This window comes from Cydia strobilella, chromosome Z (genome assembly GCF_947568885.1).
Source record: "Cydia strobilella chromosome Z, ilCydStro3.1, whole genome shotgun sequence".
In the NCBI taxonomy this organism is placed as follows: Eukaryota; Metazoa; Arthropoda; class Insecta; order Lepidoptera; family Tortricidae; genus Cydia; species Cydia strobilella.
This window is the reverse complement of record NC_086068.1, coordinates 50,037,679-50,055,592: the sequence shown is the minus strand read 5'-3', so window position 1 is coordinate 50,055,592 and position 17,914 is coordinate 50,037,679. Positions and strand designations below refer to the sequence as shown.

The 17,914-nt window shown below is 35.8% G+C and overlaps 1 protein-coding gene across 1 annotated transcript in view; it reads left to right on the top strand.

Annotated features, from left to right (window-relative positions):
• The window catches only part of LOC134753940 (mucin-17), a 93,378-nt gene extending 83,813 nt beyond the window's left edge, over positions 1-9,565 (top strand). The window contains exons 5-10 of the mRNA XM_063689927.1: positions 359-435; positions 1,318-1,687; positions 1,825-1,955; positions 2,439-2,588; positions 6,435-6,592; positions 8,130-9,565. Coding sequence (XP_063545997.1) covers positions 359-435; positions 1,318-1,687; positions 1,825-1,955; positions 2,439-2,588; positions 6,435-6,592; positions 8,130-8,250 — 1,007 coding nt within the window. The 3' untranslated portion in view covers positions 8,251-9,565. The remainder of the gene's footprint in view (positions 1-358; positions 436-1,317; positions 1,688-1,824; positions 1,956-2,438; positions 2,589-6,434; positions 6,593-8,129) is intronic.
• The last annotated feature ends 8,349 nt before the right edge of the window (positions 9,566-17,914 follow it).

Sequence of the window (17,914 nt, the reverse complement as noted above, 5' to 3'; positions counted from 1 at the left end):
TGATAGTGCCTTTCTATTTTGGTCTTCATCTATACAATCCGTTTAAATAGTTTTATTTCATGAATAACTATCGCGGTAACCTAAAACAATATTACTTTAGGAAAATAACTATTACTTGCAATAGTAATACATTAATGTGCGGAAAATTGGGAAAGTTTATTAAACAATAAATTAATACTGTAAGGGATGATACCCGATATAGACGGATTGCAACCTAACTGCAATTTGTATGGGAATTGCACGCCAACCGCAAAACGTCGGCGTGCAGTTCCTATACAAGTTTCCGTCAGGTTGTGGTCTGTACCGGCACTAATACAATTAAATGTAATAATGTAATTTTGCTATTATATCGTTTCAGGCGTAACATGGGTACCAGAGTTATTAGACCATCATACCGAAGAATGGCAAAGATTGGCTGAAGAAGTAAAACAAGAGGTAAAAATGATAGCTACTCACTTTTTATGCTCCACTTATTTTAAAAGCAATATAATAGTAAAACAACCTTGACTGATTTCATAATTTCAAAATTAACTTGTTAGGATCCATTATATCATACCACTTACTTTAATAATATTCACGCTTCGTTGCAGTTATCTTATTCCAATATAGAGTCGTAATTCAATGACCAGTTGAAGCCAGCCAACCTTTTTTTATACAACAAAAGACAAAGGATAAGCCGTTCGGGGCCAGCTAGAAATCGAAATACTATACATTACACCACTTTATTTAAAACAGCTTTATATCTAAACATAATAAAGTTTTTTTTTATGAAATTACGCAAGTCCTATATTATAGGTATACATCATAGTATTATAACACCTGACGAAACATTTGAGCGTCAACTGAGAGTCCTTTTATTGGAAAATCAACTTTATTCAATGAATCAGTTTATGACCTCGAGATTCGACATTGTTAATTAATATTTTAAACTGACATGTTTTTCATAAATTGTTTTGTATTATAATTTGTACCTAGTTTTTACTTAGAAAATGACGATCATTAAGAGATACTCGTAATTAGTTACTCCCGAATTTTTGTTTTAACATAAGTGGATCAAATTATGATTACTTACTCAGACATTTTTAAATTGTAATTTTGAATTTATTTGATAATGTAATGTATGTATATTATGTAATTAAATTGTATTTTTGAATTTATCAAATATAGGTAATGTTAATTGTATGTACTGACGATCATAATATAAATTCGTGTAGAGTCTAGGATAATTTATATTGTAATTTTATATTATGAGAATAAATATCTAAATTTAAATCTCTAAAATATATATGCCTAATAACAAAGAAAATTTTCTTGCAGCTGAATTCTGTCTACTCTAAATCTAACTTTCTCAGCAAATGGTACAAAGGAATAAGGATTGATGGATTCAGTAAAGGTTCCGTACTCGTGGACTATTTCATAGAGCTGAACGATGTAGACAATAGAGTGGACACGTTAGAATTAAAGAAACTGTTTCACAAATCTTTACATGAGGCTAAGCCAGGTTCCGTCATGGAGCCCGTCCCTGAGGAAGAGCAGGAGCTGGACCCAGACGTGATGCTAGGTGATCAACCTGATGAAGATAGAATGAAGAAAAGCAATGAAAAGATGACTAAAACTATCGACAAATCTGCTGGGAAATTAGAAATTGGTAAATTCGTGATGGACCCTGCGTACACGGAATTTATAGGTTTGTTATAGCAGTCTCATTTTTTTTATTCCTAATATGTACTTCCAGTCATATTTATTATAAATTTATAAATTCGCCGACTAATATTCATCAAAAGTAACCACATAATGATTAAGAAACTTGCATATTTATTTCAGTACTGCCAAAACGAGAAGAACCGACGCTTGTCATCCCAGAAGAGGAATCCTTCTTGCCGCAGTGGGGAATCGCAGTTATTGTTATAGCGATGGCATCTTTACTATTTGTCATTATATTTGGCGTCACCGTTGTAAGTTTCATTGATATATAAATGATGTCATTTTGTTATCAGTCGACCATGCGTCTCGCTCGTGCCAATATTTACATGTACGGACAAGTACGGGCTAAATGGGCGCGCGAATGATAACTAAATGACATTATTCGTAATTTATTTACCAAAGAGAAACGTCTGCGAACGCTGCTATTGAACTTAGAATAAATTTAAAAGTGCAATAATTACTGCCTTGGCCGAAGAGGCCGTGAGTTCAAGTCTCATCCAATGAAGTAATTTTTCCACTTTTAACATCATTGACTAATGTTATTTTATACTAGCAGCGTCATAAAAGATAAGTACTCGACATAATTAATAGCCCGCTGGTGGTTCGCTGGCGGCCCGTGTGCCTTACTGGAAAAGGTCTGAAAATTCATATTAATTTTTTGTGGCCCATTTGTTTCATTGGCCCTCAGTGTGAAGAAAGTTAAAATAATAAATAAAACCCTTTTTGTATTTTAGTTAGTGAACCGGCAGAAAAGCTCCAAAGCCAAGCAGCCCATACCGCTCAGTGAGGACATGCTTCGCGAGTTGGATAAGAGTCACATGGGAGGATTCGACGACGTGCATCAAATGAAGGAACGTGATCTACCTTATTTGCCGCCAGGAAAGGTTATTGCCTAAAACTAATTTTACTTCTAAATAACTTCTTCAAATATTTATAATATGATAGGCATCAATGTGTAACGGAATATCTTTAGTTTGTAACCTTTATGATTAACACCGTTAAAGATACTCTGTAAAGTCTACTATATAATTATTATTGTATAGATCTACAAAACGATATCCCTTTGTTTCCCATCAACTTATTGTTTCGAATTTCGATAATTAGAAATTGATATCCATATGATTTTTGGACATAAACCCCATTAGTCATAGTTTTTTTTAAGTAGGTACGAGTATAACGCTTAATAAAGGCTGTGCCAGAAGTAAAGAGACAACTTTCAAAGTCTTACTGGCCGAAATAATTATTAAAACAAAAGAAAAGTTTTGGTGTCGTGGCATCTACGATTTCGTTATCTGTCATTTAAAGCGGGAATTTCGTTATTGCATATTACTTTTTCAAAATGAATGATCAGATTAATATGAAGCACTTGCTAATAGGATTATTCAGAATTGCCTTTATTTTAAGTCTCATATCAAAAAGGATATAGTAAAACACTCTTCAAGTAAAAGCTAGACAAATTAGTATAATAATAAGATTTTATGAAGAAACGGGTGAGATTAGTTTTAAGAAGATTCCGGTTAGAAATAGGACAATCATGGTACATCGAAATATTAACAAAATTTATTTTTGATAAGACTCCTTTAACGTCCGTCAGAGTGGCAGCGGATAAATTAAAAGTATCAAAGTCGTCTGTCGCCAGAATGAAAAAACCGGACAAGTGCGAGTCGGACTCGCGTTCCAAGGCGTATTTTTTATGTATACAGAATACAGAACTTTATTGGTAAAAGCAAATTTTACAGGTCACATTTTACATTTATAAAAAAATATATGTACATATGTTCGTTAATATAATGAATTACATATTTCATAATATTTTTAAACTTAAAAAACATTATTAGATTTAAATATAGTTAACATGAATATTATTATTTTTTAAATTACCATGCAGAAGTCAATGACCTCATCGAGTATTTATAAATTCGTCAATGCTGTAGAATGCTTTTTCTATAAGCAGCAGTTTAAGTTTAGATTTAAATACTTGGTTACTATTTAAGTTAAGTATATCTGAGGGTAATGAATTGTAAATAGTTGGTGCCATGACGCTGAGTAACCGTCGTGATTTGGCGAGTCGGCGCCTCGGGGCAAGTAGCTGGGGACGTCGCTCACTACTAGAACGTTTATAGTTCTGTATGTTTTGCCTAACGCACATACACGCGGCCAGTATGTATACACAGGGTAGGGTAAGGATCTTGTGTTTCCTAAACAACTAGTGTGCCGGATGGTCCACCGGCTTTCCATGTGAAATGTTTTTAAAAAACCCGTAGGGGTCGGATCAAAAACTAAGTAATTAAGTCCGGTTTACGCTTGACTGCACATTTCTAATAGGTTTTCCGGTAATCTATAGGTAAAGATCTATTTTGTGTATTTTTTTCAATTTTTTTTCCAAACGAGACGGCTGTAAAATCCTGAACAGCCGTAATATGACTGGCCGCGAACAATCTAAGATAAATAAAAAATTAGTTGTCGTGGGAGCAAATTCGGTATCACTCTAATAATTTAATTAACTTTGTGACTACTTTCAACCAAAATCATTACTATTAATGTTTACCTTAAATTACATATTTTGAAAATAAATTTGTCTCTTTACTTCCGGGACACCCCAGTAATTTTAATATTAAAGGTCTATAATATTAAACACTATAATCACAACAGGTATAAAATTGATGACTATAACATTCAAAGATATATCAATAATTATTAAGAAATATTTTAATGCATATATTTTAACGTACTAATAGTTGTTCTTCATATAGTTTTATTGACTAAAGTGAATTATTAGTAAAATGATGCTAATTAGAACTGCAAACCTTACAGACCTAAATGCTATTAGAAAATTGGGTTAGGTTAGGTTAAAGCTGCGACCCTCACAGAACCGAACTGCTACTCAAGATATACAGCCAGATTTGTAGTAGTTTTAAGATTTTTGCATGCTAGTACAATCTGTATAGTACAAATATCAGAATAAGCAACCAATTTTCACTTACCACCTAAGACACTATTGTAACTACTTCGCAAATAAATACTTACTTACTTGCTTACTAAAAAAAGTCGGTTAGGTTAGGTTAGAACTGCGACCGTCACAGAACCTAACTGCTACTAAAAAAGTCAGTTAGGATAGAACTGCGATCCTTACAGAACCGAACTCTTACCAGAAAAGTGGGTTAGGTTAGGTTAGAACTGCGACCCTCACAGAACCGAACTGCTACTAAAAAGTCGATAAGGTTAGGTTAGAACTGCAATCCTTACAGATCCGAACCGCTACCAGAAAATTGGATTGGAGTCATTGGAGGAATTAGAACTGCGGCCCTTACAGAACCGAACTGCTATCAGGAAAACGGGTTAGGTTAGGTTAGAACTGCGACCCTTACAGAACTTAAATGTGTTAGATTAGCTTAGGTAACTAATTTGACGACCGGTCTGGCCTAGTGGGTATTGACCCTGCCTGTGAAACCGATGGTCCTGGGTTCGAATCCCACGCATTTATTTGTGTGATGAGCACAGATATTTGTTCCTGAGTCATGGGTGTTTTCTATGTATTTAAGTATTTATATATTATATATATCGTTGTCTGAGTACCCATAACACAAGCCTCCTTGGGCTTACCGTGGAACTTAGTCAATCTGTGTAAGAAAGTCCTAACAAACTAATCACGTGACTACCTATCATTATAACCTGCGAATAAAGGCCTAACAACAATTATTATAAGCAAGTTTATTATGTAATGGTATACCATCTGAACTTTGATTATTATGACTTATGACTAACAATAATATGAAGGTAAAATTGATTAATGAGTACATTATGCCCCTCTAACGCATTAGTTGGCATTTCTTGTCGCTAATTCCTTTATTATAAAGATGAAAAAGACCGTCCTTGGTTGTCAGCTGTAACTTATCAAGTATTTAATAACGGTTTACGCTACACATTATGAAGGGAATGATGAATGTGGTAGAAGAAAAAGGGGTTGGAAAGGGTTTGCGAAGTGAGTCAGTAGTCTCGGGCTTTTTCATAACGTAATTACCTAATCGTCACGTTATACAATTTAGGAGATTATAGTGTAAACATTATTCTCAAAATGATATATAATGGATATCATTAGGCTGTTTATGAGATAAGCATGGATGGGGAAAGCGATCTAATAAAAAAGTGGATAGGTAAGGGCTGAGGAAATCAAATTGATAGGAATTAACAATACATACGATTTCAAGCTAACATAGTCGTATACACAATAAATATTATTGAAAACAGGGTACATGAATTTTACAGCTGATGTAGATGGCGCTGTATGGGTCTCTTCATTAGGGTGGAATTACATCTATCAGTATCGGGCCGCATTTTATATAAGTATGAGAAATCGCTCGTTGGTATGAAGATGCGTACGCATGCTTTCAGCTATCCGATGCGTAAGCGTCTTATCCTATTAAGTACTTAATTCTTGTCAAAAGTTGACGTTTGTCAGTTCAGCTATCTCAAAACATATAGCGCCGTACAGCGCCATCTTCTTTAGTTATCAAATACCTAAAGAAGATGGCATGGATGGAAACCTTTTTAAAAGTATTTACATAAAATAGCTTCATAGTTAACGGTAGTGCCAGGTTCATCGGTTACCAATTAGTAGGTCCAGTTAGAAAAATAATTGTAGTCCTTGTATAAGATGTATAAATACATTTTGATTCTTACTAAATCAAACCATTACCTACGTACCCATTATAAAATTTTTTTAATGACAGCGAATGTCGACGGCGTTCATCGAGCAGTTAGCGTTCCCGACGCCCGGCGACTCGTGGCGGTCCGAGTGGACGCCGCAGCTGCAGACGCACATGCAGCACTACACACCGGACTCTGGACGCGGCTCGCAAATCTATGGCGCGGGAGGCAACGCTTACGGGTAAGCCGCAATACACAAGAAAAATAATCATTAACCCATTTGTACTTTGTTATTAGTAGGAAGTTTTATTTTTGAGCGACGTGCGACTCTTGTAGACTGATGTTCATAAAATACAGTGGAAACTGGATAAGTGGAACCTGGGTTAGTGGTGGACCCAAGTTCTCGGTTCCAGTCCCTTGGCAACGAATTACCTCTATAAGTGGAATTTTGAGACCTCTATAAGCGGAATCTTTTTCGAAAATTTCTTATTTTTAACTCTGTAACTGGAAGCAGCCGTCTCCGAAACCTCTATTAGTGGAGCTCGGCGTTATAAAATTTGTATTTTTAATAAACCGTCACAAGGAGGGTAGTTTGCTTCGTTAACATTATATGGTTCGTGTTTTAACTACGTATTTTGTATGAGATCACACATCGTTCAGTTTGGTTCTTTTAGCCGTGGTGCGGATTTTCTTCTTTAAAGTACAATCGGTACATTGATTTATTTAACCATACTGGTTTCTCTTATACAAATTAATATTAGGAGTGATTTTGTTTAAATATAAGTTACATCAGTCAGGATTACATACCTATTTTTTGTTAATACATATCTACATACATATTTAATAAAAGATGATTATTTAAGTCTTGATCTTTTATTTGACCATATACGTGACCTCTATAAGCGACATTACTAGCATCCACAGCCTCTGTTAGCGAGAGCCTCTGTAAGTGAGAAAACGTTTTATTTGAACCTGGTTAAGTGGAAAACCTGGATAAGCGGAACTAAACAGCCGGTCCCTTGCTATTCCACTTATCCAGTTTCCACTGTAACTCCATAACAAGTTCATAATAAAATTAATAAACTATGTAAGGTAAGGTGGGGTAAGGCTAACATAGTTTATTATGCTCGGGGCAAGACAGACAGTATGAGGATTCCATACAAGTGATAGTCTTATCCCGGTGATAGTATTAACCCACCTTACCTTATATAAAGATTGAAAAAGGTTATTGTGAGAGAGTACTGTACTTTTTTCAGCCTCTCATTTGCTAAAAAAGTAACTTGAGGGAGGTTACAAGAGCGTTGCTCTACAGCACTCTCAAATACATTTGACTTGTCCTTCGAATCTGCACGTACTTTTGAGCACTAAACCATCAAGTTTTTAAAATAAAGTAACTTTATGACAAAAAACGTACCTACATCTAAGTACCTATAGTTATTTAAACATTTTACAAAACTTGACCTAAGGGTAAGTAAGCGCCTTGAGTATGCACTTTTGTCTCAGGCGATGCAGCTTTACCGGGCCAAATCAGCTTTGTTAGACCTAAGGAACAATCGTGCCAAGCGGCATTGCCTGAGACTAAAGTGCATACTGCTCCATACATTTACTGTCCTTACTAAATAAGGTTTTTTTTTCAGTCTATATACATTTACAAGAAGTTTAAGTATCAGAGTAGGGTTTATTTGTATGTGTGCTTACTGGGCGATTAACTAACACGAGTCCACATTGTACCGCTGTAACGTGGCGACAAAGAGTTTGAAACGTTGTTTTGTTGGCAGGTATGGCGGTGGATCGCAGATTTACGGGCAGACGGGCGGCTCCCAGGTGTACGGGTACACGGGCGAATACCCGCGCTCGCACTACTCGCGCCGACGCTCCGACTACGACACCAACTTCTAGAATGTCTCCCTAGGAGCCACTCCTTAAATAAGAGCTCTCTTGACTCAATCTTGACAATACCCTTTCATGTATTGATCACACTGATTTTATGTTATAGCGAGGACAGTAATGTCCACTGTTTGTGGGAACCATCGGGACATAGACCCGACGACTCCTGTGTCAGTCAGTAAGTTTCATCCCGTCCTATCATAGACATCCTCTTTATTTATTGTAATTATCAGTTCCAGGCGGGAAATAACTATTATCCTAGCACCAAAATCGACCTCTTTAAAATATACCTACCTACTAAATAACTATTTAAAAAGTTTTACAGTACGAATTTGGATATCCATATTTCATAGTTACATCTATTAAAGTAGACAAGCTTTTTAGACCGGCCTATAAAGTATTAAAACAGTGCCACGAATAATAAAATGAAATCACATTTTCGAGGTACCTAACGTATTTAATCGATTAATAAAGAATTTAGCTGCCAAATTTTTCGTAACTGTATATTTACGACTGATTGTGAAATGTAAATAAGTAGCATTAAGTACTCACCAAGATAATGTAAGTAATGAGAAGACGGTGTAATAACGAAATTATTTCTGTAGATATCTCTATGCATACCTATATTTGCTCAGACACGTAGTGGAGCGCCTGTGGATAGAATGCAAGCGTGAAACGCATAATTGTGCCAAATATTCATGCGAAGTGCTTACAATGCCCCCGTGACCGTGAGTGGTTAAGGAGCGCATCATGAGGGCGTGAGTTGTTTGAGCTCGTGATGTGATCCGCTGCGCATGAGCTTCGATGAATTGTAGAAGAGATGGATGGGATGGATTGTGTCATGTGTGGTTGAATCATTGAAGCTGGCGCTGGCGGTTCTAGTTCGAGGAATCAACTTCTATTCACTACCTAGTTAATAGTGTTTACCCGGTTTACCCCTTGATAACAGTCAATTTTAAAAATTGTTACTATCAAAGAGATCATTGTTCGTACCTATTTATACCATTACTGTGTACCTACCTATTTAACTATGTATAAATAGACATCCGTTAATCATGAATAACTTATCAATATTCGTAACAATATTTTAATACTAAGGTTTCCTTCATATTATGTGTCTCACTCAATGTTATAATGTCATCGTATAAATGTTTATTGTAAATCCATTCTTTAATTATTATCTTTTAGAAAATTGGGTACGCACCTGCATTAAAATTGATGTATATAAACCATTTTTGTACATGTAGTATTTTAATTTAGTTTATTAGAGTTAGATACAAATTTAACCTCGAAGACCCTGGAGTATATAGACTTAATAAATATGAAAACATATTTCCTTGTTTATCTGTTCTTGATCTACTCGTAATATCAAACCAAACTTTCTTGAGAGCGTGAGTTATTTGTAGGGGGGGGCGATTTTAAGGGCCCGTGGGTTTAGATTCTTATAATCTCAGTCTCACTGAGCATAAGCGTGGGCGAGATGGCTGTGCGTGCCCAGGATCGCGGGTATCATGTTTTTGAATTAAATTTTTGGTAAGTTGTAACAAAAAAAAGTAATCGTTGAGTTCGATCAAAAATAAAATTGCGCATTTGTAGAAGCAATTTTGATGTTTTTAGCTTTTGTACAAAATTTTTATAAAATTTTAAGGTGCGTTTTAGACCTATGTTCGTGATTATTTTCTATCAAGTAAAAGTCAAAAAATTAGGTTTCGAATCTATGAAATTACAAGAGAAAGACCTCAAGATTGCTAATAAATTTTTTGTCAACCGTATTGTGATAGCGCGCTGTGATTTTTCTGAAACTTTGCTGGCTGAACCTACTGCACCTTAAGAGCGTCAATTAGATCCATGCATGAATTTTAAGCAATTAAATGATAATTTAATAACGGAGATGTTTTGTAACATAATATAACGGTAACAAACATCCGAATAATAAAAATATTAAATAAGAACTTCATGCATGAGGCTAATTGTCAATGTCAAGTTATTAATTCCAATGTATCCCACAAGCACCGTACAGAAAGGAAACTTCCTACAAATCCGAAGTTTGACAGCGGTTCAGGGTCGAATCATGCTGTCCCTTTCTAATATATGGCACTATTCACTATCTTATCTTATCTGTGGTCGTGCACGCAAAGGGACGTCAAGTTGTGCCAACCCTAATAATTGCTCGGAGCAATGTTGAGCCGAACGAATCCGAGTTTGACCGAAGCGAGGAGTTTCGCACCCCTGCCACAAGGTAACAAAAGCTCCTACGCGCTACCCTAGAGGCGCCTACGGGTAAGTATCTGTTTTATAAATAATTATAAAATTTACTTTTACCTTTATGCGCCTTAGCGCTGCACTCTGGTGGCAGAATATTGCACTAATACTCCCTATTTTCTTTCTTCTTTCTTCTACTTTTATTAGGTTTATGAAGAAACAATTTTAGTCTGTGAAAGTCAGGTTATTATAGGATTATAAATTTGGTAAACTGAAGAACTACTGAGTCGCCAACCTGTGCTCGTTTGCATTACATTGTTTTTAACACACCACAGGCACGTCACCAAACGAAATAGAACATGATATAATATATTAACTTTTGCAAAAGACAACAATTATTAACTTAACACTTGAAAGCCACAACAAAATCACAATTATACATCCTTTTATCAACGATTGAAATATAATAATACCAATGACACTCAGAGGATTATTGACACTGACATAAACGACGAATAAATAAAGAACGTTTAAAAGCCAACCCCATATTTCATAAGTTGTTTTGTTGGGCACAGCAACAACAGATATCATAGTGTACGGAAAGAGCGAGTCGTGGAATGTATGGGGCCCAATATTTTCTTTCCGACCAGACTAACACTTTTAAATGGCATTAACCTTTCGTCTGTGTATGATAAGGATCCTCTGCCTAAATGATTAGTCAAGTTCTTGCGTATTTCTCGAGAATATTTTTTTCTGTTCTACCTATATGGCACGACGACCACCACACACATACGAAAAGTTAAAATGGCATGGTACAATGACCGCCAAAAATACTTTCATAAACTACCCTAAGGTCCCTTACCAAACAAATATACTAAACACTAAAAAAATAAAGTTAACATTACAATAGTTTTAATTATATTCAAAGACCAAATGTAGTAACTGATCACCAAATATTAGCGAGCAATGTAATGCGCTGTTTCTAGCTAAATAAAATACTATAATTGCCATAAAATGTACGCATATATATGACCAAATAAAGTATAAGTAATGATGCCAATTAGAACGGCGACCCTTACAGACCGAAATGCTGCTAGAAAAGTGGGTTAGGTTAGGTTAGAACTACGACCCCTCACTGACCGTTAGTGCTAGAAATCTATACAAAAAAATACCTCCCCTGCACGTGAAGTGGGGGGTTAATTTAGTAAAGATTTACAACGAAAACTAGCGAACATTTTTGAGTCTTCGTAAAATGTATCCTAGGAAAAATACGTAGAGGTACAAGTCGTGTCACAAACGCCTATTTTCAAACTTCCGCAAAAGGGAGTATAACGGTGAGTGTAACCTAGAATCTACAGTTAGATATACTGACAGGTTTGTTTTGTTTCCGTTGTCGGAGTGACAGAGTTATTTTATTAAGCATTCTTGTCATGGAGACTATATGTATAAAGGAGCCAAATCTCTATGTATGAAAAGTGTCCATCAAAAAACAGTAATTAGGCGGCGCCACCTTACACCGAAATACTACCAAAAACAACCTACTTAATTTGGTCGGGTTATTTGTTGCCTTCAACGGGTTTTGTTGGGTTCATGTTATACTCATGTCCCAGAGCCTAAGTAGCGCCACCGGAGAGATTAGGAACGCGGATTTAAAGCTGAAAGCGGTCACTTTTGCAACAATTCTGCCATAAGAGATTGGCATCCTTTCTATACTATCCATAGTTCTTGTTTAAAAATCTTTTTACTTTTAACATTGGCGTAAAAATTTGGCATCCAGCAATTATAATGACAAAAACCCCTAGCAAAAATCTGACACCGATAATGCGTCTAATGATTGGCATCAAGAAAGCTAAAAATAAATCGCAGTTTTTTTGCCTTTCTGTCGCCATGCATGATTTATGTATCCATCCCAAATTGCAGCTTTCTAGCACTAACGATCACGGAGCAAAGCCGCGGACGGACAGACTGACATGGTGAAACTATAATTATAAATGTTGCTTGGTGACTACGGAACCCTAAAAAAAGAGTTGGACGAGAAGTAGATAGTCGAACACTTTAAGGGCCACTTGCACCATCCCACTAACCCGGGTTAACCGGTTAAACCTGAAGTTACCATGGGAAGGACATAGGGTAGTTTTTATCAATCATCCTCATTCCACGCAGACGAAATCGCGGACGGATTCCGTATTCAATTGAAGTACCTATTATTTAAGAACCCTATTCAACAATCGACTGACGGGCAACCCAATCTCGTCATGTTTATTTTGAACGCTGTTTGAACTTAGCACTTTTGCCACTTATGAAGGCTTTTTCCGTACCCTACTCGCATTAATTTAAATTTTCTCTGTTCGATTTTTGTAGCATCCCTCCCAACTGATATTATACATATGCATACGGCAAAAATATATAAACGTATACGTATTGAATACCAATAGGAAGCACCATCAATTCGCAGTACCTATACTTATATATTAGATTTTAGCTAATTGAGGTTGATGTTTTGATTTGAAAAGCACTACATGACTCAATTGGGTATTAATCATTTGTCTTAATTTGTCATTTTACTTATGTTTATGTATTTGTAAGAAAGGGATAAAACATTAAATTAGCTAATTGAGGCTAGTAAAGTTTTATGAATAAGAGGGGAAATATAGTGCGACATAAAATAGTAGAAATTAAATAAAATGGATCTAAAAAAATTGCATACTAAATTGTTGCCTTGTTTAAGCATTTTAGGGGAACGCTTGTTAATGGCTACTCCATTTGGTTATATCCTCTAATATAGTGCGTTTTGTTAAGAATGCCCGCGTAAAAATCTATACTCCATTCCCTATTCCATGTTCATTCCAGATAGGATTAGACAGAAGGAGAAATGGTTCTTTAGTTCATTTTGTAGTAAGTCATTCAATATGGAACATTTTTCAATCATACGTACAAAAATGTTGCCACCCAATCCACCAATGATTTTAGCGACCCTCACACCCACACTCACACCCTAGGAGGATATAACCAATACACCATAATGTGGCAGAAGTCACGCTCGATGTCAGGTGTCATTACTGTCACCGTATTGCTGTACAACTTCATAGAAAATTCTGTGATCTTCTTCTAGTGATGTCTAATGTATCTGGAATGAAGTATAGAGTTGTTAGTTTTCACACGGTAAAAACTATTTTTACGACGAGGTACATTTTGCAACATCGAAGTAAGCCGCAGTTATTTTCACTAGCGCTTAATTCCCCAAGGACTCTTACCTTTTCCCTATTTTTCCACTATCTGCGAGCCGAACGCGGGCAGGATCCCAGAGTAAACGTTGCAAATCAACTGGAAGGTTGCGCAAAAACTTACCATGTTTACAGTTACATCCCTAAGTAATTGGAGTAAATATACGTATTACAGACTAGCCGCTCTTCAGATTATTTTATTTCCTGGGCCACTACCCCTTTCCTCAGTCGATGTCATTACGATAAAGTATAGAGATAAGGAAAGGATTGTTGCCCTACCGGAGCGCGGGATAAATGCGGATGTTAATATAAAATATTGAGAGAACCGTTTCTGGGGCGGCAATGGAAAAATATTTTCGTGAGTTCCTATCCTACATACTCACACAAATATGCGAGTATTTACGCAGGCTGGTATTCACATACGTATATTTTCTATATAAACTGTATATTCGATCGGTTTAATATTTTTATTGGAATCTTAAATTAGAGTGTTGGTTAATTACGAACCTAGATTAACGTGCAACCTTCAACCTAGGTACAGATGTAGTGCATAATGTTTTGACACCGTATTTTCTCGGAAACATTCTTATTTTGTCATGCTACTTCAGTCAACCTCAGTACTCTTTGTACTGAGACTGAAGATTGAAATAGCATAACACGTTCGTGCGTTTCCGAAAAATACGATAGTAAAAGATTATGCACTACATCTGTAGGTACTGATAATTATAATGAAAAAGTGTTTTAAATTAGTCAAAGTTTGGTGTTTAGAATGCTTATAATATATAATAAGATATTTTGATATGTGTTTGATATGTGTACCGGTAGCAGAAAACTATCCAATGAAGTGCAATCTTTGCTGAATACAATTACTTACACATACAAGTTCCCACAACTTGGTTATTATCGTTGTCCCTGACAAATGATTCGTCTCTACGCTTTCAGCGTATAAGTAGGTAGATAAGAACAAACGATAGGCATCGAGGGCAATAAATATCGGCACGTCGGAAGCCCCGCACCGGGATCCGAGGCCAAAGGTCGGTCAAATGTTGATGACGAGCGACACATTAGCATTGCAAATGCCCCGCGCCCCACTGCGAGTATTGATAAGTCATGACCTAAGCTCCCCTGACTTATGTCAGCCCTAATGCCAATGCCACTATGTGACAAATTGTAACAAACAACTGCGCAATTGCCTATTCCAAATGAATTATTCCGTGCTTCACGTCAGATGTAAGTAGTCGAACTGTTTTTACCGAGAAAACTTCATAAAGAGCCATTATTACTTTGTAAAGTGCTGTAAAAGTAAGTAAAGCGCTCATTAGTCGTAGTAAGGGCTATTATTACACTAAATTAAAGACATGATTTATTATTATTAAAGACATTTCGGCGGATATTATTTGAAAATTTGGGCTACTAACACTTAGGCTCCGGTTCTTGCCTTATGAGTTAAAACCACCATTTTCTTGATATACGTGTCTTTAAGTTTATCAAGTGTTTAAGTTTTCAGTTATTTGCTTACCTAAATACTAATAAAATTTCACTTGAATATTTATTGTCATTAATTTATTGCAGGAAAGAGATAGTGAACAGAATCTCCTACCGGATGGGTTGCTGCTTGTTTATATAAAAAAAATGAGTTCACTAAGTACTCTAAATGTACCTGTAGGCCTAGCACATGATTGGTGCGACAGTATCTCGTGGCGAGATAGACTACCAGTCTTTTTCTAACTATGTTAATAATAGACGGACGGGTAGTCTATATCGCCGCGAGATACTGTCGCGCCAATCATGTGCTAGCCCGGCTGCGGTGGCAGTATGGTTCATGGTTGTTAGAACGTGACAGGCATGGTGACAGGTGATAAAAATGCGACCGTGCTACGGCCGCTGGTCTATATTGTACAACAACTTGTACAACATATTTTACTCTCAAACATAACGTAACGTAACGTTTGATTTAACTCCCCATAAATTTCGTATATTTAACTATATTTAATAACTTTATGTATTTAAAATATATATATTTAATATCGGCTTATATATAACAATAGATACTTAAGAGTAAACTCCAATAAACTCCAAAAATTCATAATAGGCTCTTTTTCATAACTTATACTGTGATTTTGTTGTAAAGACCTAACTAACCCTTCTAACTTCTACGTATGTCTAGCAGGGTAGTGACCAGTGGCCACATACGTACCACATAGAACCGCCGGTAACGGGCAGTGGACATATATCGACCACAGGATTTTTTTAAATAAATGTTAAAAATAAAACAAGAAATTAGTTTTCTATTAACGGTGATAGTGTGTAATCATCAACTAACCAATATTTAAAAAGTCACGATCATATATCACGATCCTATAAAATATTTTTACTTGGTCATATATATTACAACAACATAGCACTCAAAATAAGTCGAGTAAACTCGCTACACTCCTTACGTTGATGAGGAGGTAATAATGGGGTGGGATTTGTTGCAATATATTCGCTTTGTACAACACCGCGATGGCGGCGCAATGCGAAATTAATCTTTATTCTGCCACACATTCCGCATTACAATTAATCCTGCAATAAAGACTGTAGGTACGCGATAAAACCATCGCATGATATAGTGGAAGGAGGTTCGATGTACAGTTTAGCCGTTTGGCACACGCATACTAGAGATCATAACAAAATTTTTGTCCCGTAGGTTAAAAAACAATCCCTTAGGAGGGTAGTGCTGAGTCATTTTTTTGTATGGTGTTTTTAGAAACCTATCGCGTGTGGTATCATATGAAAGGGCTTTTCTAAAAAAAACCCCATACTCCACTACTAAGGATTTTTTTAAAGAACTGCAGGTCAAACATTTTGTTATGATCGTGCGTGTGGTATGATTTTGTTTGCGTGTGCCAAATGGCTAAATTGTACTTACATCGATTTGCGGTTTTTCTATGGAATTGGGCTCGTACGCCGTCCACTAATATGGTAAATCTTTTAATTGTATTAGCATCATAAGCAACACTTTTTTTTAAATAATTTTTGGTTATCAAACTACCTAATTAAATATATTTTTATCATTAGATAAACCAAATTATATCTCATTATATTCTCTTTTTACAATAGCCAACATTTTTCTAATTGTATTCAGATTGAAATATGTAGTTCTGAGGCATTCTAACTTTGTTGAATTTGAGTATTTGACAAAGAAATGCCTCCCATATAAAAACTACTTTCAATGCTAGGAGTAGAAAGTCTTCCCGACTACCTCAAGTAGAAAAGAGTTTCAAAAATATTTTTTTTCGGTAATATGACATTCTAATGAGCATAAAACAGCTTGTGAAAGTATAAATACACAATTGTGGCATTGTAGCAGAAAGCGAGTGAAGATTATCAAAAAACACTGGACAAAAATGTATGGTATGATGGAATATATTCGGCAAAACCTCACACAAGCCCATGCAATTGTAATATGATTGTATTTTTATTACATAGTACTGTAATTATATATTATTAAAATAAAAGAACTGCTTGAATATGTGCATTTAAATAAAAGATATACCAGATCATGCATGACCGGATTTTATCGTAATACAGTCTTTAGTCTCGCTATTGTACGTTCGTAAAATTAAAGTGTGGTTTGAAAATAACGTACCAGGTTACGTTACCATAGGAAAACACAATCCATCACTGTTTGACCTGTTCCAGATTTCTCAATCTCATTAGGTAGTCAGGTCCCTCTTTTTCTTGAATATTATTAACGACGGTAGTCGGCCGGCGATTTATGGATCGGTAAATCACTTTTTATATGGCGCTTATACGGTGAAAAACTTATTTAACTAAACGGCTTTCGTTAATTGCTTTCCTGCCTATATCATACGCCCTAAAAAATATCTGATGAGAGTCGATTATCGTCCAAGGCTATCATTTTCTCATCACTTCACACATGTGGCGGCAAAGATTAATCACGGTTTTTACGTAACCTCTTGGCTCGGAGCTTTTATTCGGATCTAATTTCAGGCTTGTTTGTTCACTGAATGCGACTCTAACGAGACTTTCATTAACGCTGGGTGTAGACTTCATCCATCACATACTAAATGAATGCTAAAATTGCTCGCGCGTTTTACTTTGCAGAGCTTGCGTGTCTATTCGCCTTCCTTTATTTCCAATAAAACATAGTTTTTTGTTATGTCATTAATCGGTATGTAATAAGTAATTTCACGGGAGGTTTTCAATTTCAATAATATTTTAGGTCTCGGCCAAAGCTGTAAAGA